This window comes from Hirundo rustica, chromosome 4 (genome assembly GCF_015227805.2).
Source record: "Hirundo rustica isolate bHirRus1 chromosome 4, bHirRus1.pri.v3, whole genome shotgun sequence".
Taxonomy (NCBI): Eukaryota; Metazoa; Chordata; class Aves; order Passeriformes; family Hirundinidae; genus Hirundo; species Hirundo rustica.
The window spans coordinates 59,256,087-59,262,086 of record NC_053453.1 but is presented as its reverse complement, the minus strand read 5'-3'; the positions used below and the strand labels follow the sequence as shown (position 1 = coordinate 59,262,086).

Below are 6,000 nucleotides of genomic sequence, written 5' to 3'. Positions count from 1 at the left end.
CTCACAAGCTCAGTGTAGAAACACAGGCTGAAGTGGAGGAGAATGGCAGGAATCACCACAGATTTTTGCCATACTGTGCCACTGAACACAGGGAGAGGAAAGAGTGGGGTGGTGAAGGACACAAACCTCCAGAAACCAGGCACGGTAACCGCAGGACTTACCTCGGAGTGGTTTCTGAGGCGGTGTGTGAAATCTGAAGTCTGTGTGCCCTATCTGCCTGGGGGTTGCTGTCACTTCCCCTCCAAGACTAAACCCTTGAGGAGGCTGATTCAGGCTGGGGGGAGGTTTGAAAGGCCAGAGAGGAGGCCAGCCCCAAAGCAGAGCTGCCTCCTCAGCGGAGGGATGAGCTGCATGCTGAGAAGCCTGGCTTGCAGCATGATGATGATGTGAATGAAAATGGACAGCACAGTTCCATCCCTGCCTATGCTTTGGGATCTGTCTGCTGATGGTGAACTGGATGCACTCAGGAGAGGCAGATGAGGCTACAGATTTGTTTGTGAAGGAGGCAGTGGGAGCACAGAGCCAGTCCCAGGAAGGAGGGGTGAAGAAGGTGCAATTAACTATTGCATAATTTCAGTCGCCTCATGAAACCTCTCCTTCAAGGATCCTCTCAGAAAGCAGATAAGTGTGGAATGCATCTATATGTGTTTGCCATGCAAGGGCATTTGTGTATGATGAATGTACATAAAATTAATGAAATGCAATGGGCTACAATAGGGAAGTAGAGATTTGAAACCTTCAAATTTTAAATCACCGGAACTTCAGAGATCCTATGGCAGAGATTCTGGAAAGCAATCGTCTTTTAGTTTATCTGTAAGTCTGCTGTATGAATAATAATTACACATTGTGACAGAGGAAAGCCATGTGCTTTTATTCAAGTTTAATCTTTGCAGATATGAGGCAGGTATAGAAGGTGAGCTACTTGCTTTAATGGTATTATAATTTGATTAGCTATTAGAATATGTGCCTGCAGTATCTGCTTTCTAAGCAAGGACAGATTGGGCTGGAGGAAGTTTTCTTTGCTTTATGCCTTATGGTTAGTGAGCTGGTTTATTTGGGTTTAGACCCTAAGGCAGACAACACCCTTCTCATGCTCTAAGCAGTCTTCTTGCATAAGCTCAGAGAATGAAAATTGCATTCTTTATGAACCTATCTATAAAATATTCTGCTGCTGTTTTTCCAGCCTCTGCTGTAGACTCTTCCTCACTTTGTGCCAGAATGCATTTGTGTTTTGGTCTTACAAGCCATCCTCAACCCGACCTTATCCCATTTCTTTCAGGTGGCTGTTCACATCCAGCCCCTCATGAAGGAGCCGACAACGCCGCTCAACTGAAAGTCAGCCAAGGGTTCAAATGTTCTCAGCATTACAAACATTCGTATTGCATCTTCGTGGTTTTCCTTCCTTCCACCCTACAGGATCTCATGACCCCATAGATACTACAGCAAAACAGGAGAGGCTTTCAATGGAAAATCAATGTGGCTTGGCAGCTTGTGAAAGATCTTTGAGAGGGAACTGTAGAGCTGTGCGGAGGAGTGAGCAATCCATCAAAGCAGCGTGATTTCCAATTCATGGAAGAGCGCTGAAGAAAATAGAAAGTGAAGCAACAGTGTCATAGCAAGGGGAAGGGACGTAACCTTTAAATAGCAGGTTTTTCCACCTCTCTGAAGCATTGGGCATTGGCTTCTTGCAGAAGTAGGACAAAGAGCTTGATGGTCTGATCTTTTATGGCAGATCCTAAGAGAAGGGGGAGCTGACACGCTTGTTAGCATTTGACCCAGTTTAAACTAACAGGTTCTGAGGGACAAAGACTCACTGAGAGGTTACAGAGAGGGAAACCTGAACCAAACTGACATTGAGAGAAATATTCATGGCAACTAGAGATGCAAGTACCTAAGGAGGAAGAACAAATCTGCCAAGCCAAAGACCTTCCCTTACTTTGTTGTACCAGTGGCAATCCAGCTGGTAAAGGAACAAAGCTGCTGCCATGGGAGAGCAGATCAAAGTGAAAGGTCACAGGCAGATCTGGTTTATGCCAGTAAGTTTTTTGTGTTTATCCCAGTCTGAAATTCTCAGTCCTGCCTTATCCCTGTTCCTTGGAGGAACATGTCAGAAGTTCTGACACTCCTTTGTGCTCTGCTATGCCAGGGACAAACCATATCTCCCTGGGGTTATTATTAATATGATTTGAATAGAGGACACCCATCCTATTCAAATCCCTTGTGGAACTTTAACACTTTTTGTTGGTGAAAGGAAAAAATACTCATAATCCCATAATCATTATCTCTGATCATCCTAGACGTGTCTCATGGCACAATCCTATCAGACACTGCGGCTTCCCAGGCTGTACAAATAGTTTTTTCCATGGCATTTGGCTGATTAGTTGGCGTGTGGAGCACTTTGTGATGCTTTTAGGCCTCATCTTTGTTTTTCTCTCACTCTTGCAAGAAGCTCCATGCCACCTTCATGGACCTGCTGTGACTTCTGTAAAAATTAAGCACTTGATGTTGCAAGTAGAGCGTAAGTATTGAAAGCAGGACAGTCTTTTTAAGGAGGCACTGGTGATCAGTGCAGTGTGGGTTTGGATGGTGAAAAGACAACCAAAATGCCTACATTCTGCTAAAATCTCATAAAAATTACAGATTCCTTGGGGTGAAAGCCAGGGTACAGGGGGAAAAAACCCCATGAGAGTGAAGAAGAGTTACCCAAAGGCAGTGTGCAATATCTAAAGCTAGATCAGCTTGGAACAAAAGACTAGAACAACTTAGATGGCGGGGTTTAGGGGAGAAAATCCAGGCCCAGGGACATAACGTGGCTTACCAGAGCCCAGGAAAGATGGGTCTGCTGGCACTGCTTGGCAAAAGATCTGAGTGGCCTCATTAGGATGACTTTTGTGCCCAGAAGATGTCTTAGATGAAGAAACCAGTGCCCCCACAAAATTCCCCCACAAAAAAGTGTCTGTGGGAGCTGGACGTATAGAAGTGGAAGCTCAACCTCACAGCTAACCCAGGGAAAATGAGCTTATTAATTTTACACCTCCAATCCCTTGTGTTGTGCTTTTTCCTCTTGTTTGATGCTATATGCACTACTGATTTTATTGAGATTGTGGTGTCTGTGCACTGAACTTTATTCAAGCAAAAAATGCTGTCCTGTACAGATGACAGCCAAACCAAAGCAACCTAGAACCAGCTAGCAGCTGTTTTATACTTAAGGTAAAAAGATCAGAACCATTGTGTTAATTTTTGGGTTATTTTTAGGAGCAGTCTTAACTCATACATCCATTAGAGAGTCTGATGAAGCTGCTGTCTTGGACTTCCTGGAGACATCCATGGCATTGGGCCTCAAAAACCAGAGATACCTACAATATGAGCGCTTGGTTTTGAATGAGAGTCAGAGACTGACTTGTCAAGCTCTTACCATCTGACCTAAAGCTGAATAAGCAAATACATACAAGTTAATAAACAAACCAAGCTAAATAAAACAATCTAGCTCTGGTGCAAAGTCGACAAAATGACTGGTCCCACAGAAAATTTCTCTGCAGCTCCAGCAAGGTTCAGGTTGTTACTGAGTGCTGCAGCTACAAGAACTGGGGATTGTGAGAGAGGATTCACCTTCTTTATATATATATATATATATATATATATATATATATATTTTAGTTGGAGATTGGGATTATTGGGAAGGGAAAAAATTAGTTTAGCTCTTGTCTGCTTTCACTACAGCACTACAGGAAGCTAAGAAATAAAAGGGCATAAAATTTGTTAATTTGACGGGATGAAGAAAGAGAGAGAGATGCTGACCTAGGTGGCTCCCAGGTCAGACAGATACTTCATGTACCTCCATAAAACGACACATGCTGGATGAAATATCAGTTTCCTTGTAGGCATTTTCTTATCAAAGGCACTTGTTGAACCCCGACAAATGTAAACCATAAAAGGAAAAGATGTGATTCACACTGTTAAGAGGTAAAATAAAGGGGTCATAAGAGTCCACAGCAAGAAAATGACGAGACTAATTACTACAGATAGCATGGACCAAGACTAGTAAACAGATGAAACACAAAAGGATAAAGTGAAAATAGTGAATTCTGCCAGCAATCTCCTTATGATATCCAGCTGCCAGAATTATCGACGTGTGGGGGGATCTCATCACTTTGGAGAATAAAAAGTTAGAACTTCAAACGAATCATCTCTGCCCCTTTAAAAGTAGGTGCCGGTCCCGAGCTGCCAGTTTTGGCATCGGGTGATCCTAACAACAAGGATTCTAGCAGCGGGGGTAAAATTACGCTGGTTTTTTTTCTGGACGCGGCAGAATGGCTAGCAAATCTTAAATAAACTAGGAACGAAGCAACGTTTTAGATTTTTGCTTTGAAACGGAGTGAGGGTAGGCAAGAAACAACCAAGAAGTATCTCTCCGGTAACGTGGTATACGGGTGCCATCCATCACGGAGCAGGGATGGAGACCGCACAAAAGCCATCCGCCGCGGGTGGTGGCCGTTGCTTCCACGTTCGGGTGGGGAGGAGAAGAAGCCATTTCCCCCGGCAGGATTCCCGCAGGAAGCGCTCAGCGCAGCCCGGGCGCCGGGCGGGGCTCGGCCCGTTCCGGCAGCGGGGCTCCGGGAGCTCCCTCCTGGGCGGGGGGGGGAGAGACATTCCCGATAGGAAGCGGCACCGTCTCCTGCTTTATTTAAATAAAGCCAACCTCTCCTGCTCACGCGCGGGGGAGCTTTAAGCTTCGATCGCGTATGCCGAGCCTTGCGGACACGGCGGGTGACAAAGGCGCCGGCGGCTGTCCCCGCACGCCGGGAACGCTCGACCGAGGCGCGGGGCGGGGGCGGCCGCGCAGGGTTTAAATGCCCCGCGGGGGCGGTCCGGCAGCGCCGCCCGTCCCCGCCCCGCCCCGCTCGGCTCAGCTGACGGCGGGGCCGGAGCTGCCGCCCGCCGGAGCCGCCGCTCGGTGCCCGCCTGCGCGGCCCCGCCGGGGATGGGGGGCGGCGCGCCGTGACCGGCCCGCGGGCGCGCCCGAGCCGCGCTGCTGCCGCACGGAGCCGCCGCCGGGATGAGCGGGAGCGGCAACCCCGGGCCCGGCGCGGCGCCCTGCCGCTTCGCGCACTACTTCGTGCTGTGCGGCATCGACGCGGAGAGCGGGCTGGAGCCCGACGAGCTGGCAGGTGAGCGGCGCCGCCGGGAGGCCTCGCCCGCGCGGCTGCGGCTCGCCGGGCGTTTGGGATGCGCTGCCTCAAAATGTCTGCTCCCCCCGAGGAGGAGGGGTGGGAGCCGCGGGGAGGGAGCGACTCCGGAGGATGAAGCATCCTCCGGAGGGGCTGGTGGAGCGTCCCCCCGAGGGCAGACTCCCGCGGGCCGGGCTCCGCTGGCCCGCCGCTGGCCCGGGTCCCTGGTGGGGGCGAGGACGGGCAGCCCCCGGGGGGTGAGCGCTGCGGCTCGGCCGCGGCCAGCGGGGTGCTGCTGGCGGGAGGAGGGAATCCGGGGTTACGGAACTGGAGAGAGCCGAACGACCGAGCTTTCTGCCGGGGCAGATGCGTTTTCTTCAGTATCTGCACTGGAAAGGAGAGGGAGGGATCTGGGAAGAACGGAATAAATTAATGGAACCGCATATTTATTATGTTTATTCGCATCTTTTGTCTATTCAGAAATAGTCTTTTTGCATCCTTCTTTCCCTCTCCACCCCAAAAATGTTACAAAAAGAAGGAACGAAACTATTGCTATAGGCTCGAACACATTTTCTAAAATGTTTATTTTTTGGTGGGCTCATGACTGGATATGAGCTGATTATGCTGGCCTAAGGCAGCAGTTCTTCCTCAATGTCACTTTTGTTTATGCGAAAGAAACTATTTAAGTCAGGTTTTTTACATATAAAATTTGATCAAATTCAGGCTTAATAACAGGGCTTAATTGCATGGAAGCTAAGCGTTTCCTCACAGAGTTACAAGCTTGGAAGTGTTTAAGTGCCAGTGTTTGCCCATTCCCGTGCGTTCACGCTGC

General features: G+C 48.9%; 1 protein-coding gene across 7 annotated transcripts in view; it reads left to right on the top strand.

Annotated features, from left to right (window-relative positions):
* The first annotated feature begins 5,037 nt into the window (after positions 1–5,037).
* DENND5B (DENN domain containing 5B) overlaps positions 5,038–6,000 on the top strand; it is a 105,662-nt gene continuing 104,699 nt past the window's right edge. For 4 of the 7 annotated variants that reach the window (XM_040061248.1, XM_040061242.1, XM_040061244.1 and 1 more), the window contains exon 1: positions 5,056–5,168. In XM_040061248.1, coding sequence (XP_039917182.1) covers positions 5,057–5,168 — 112 coding nt within the window. In that variant the 5' untranslated portion in view covers position 5,056. Of the gene's footprint in view, positions 5,169–6,000 lie in introns of all 7 variants that reach the window. The other 3 variants (XM_040061249.2, XM_040061246.2, XM_040061241.2) reach the window with 1 other exon arrangement.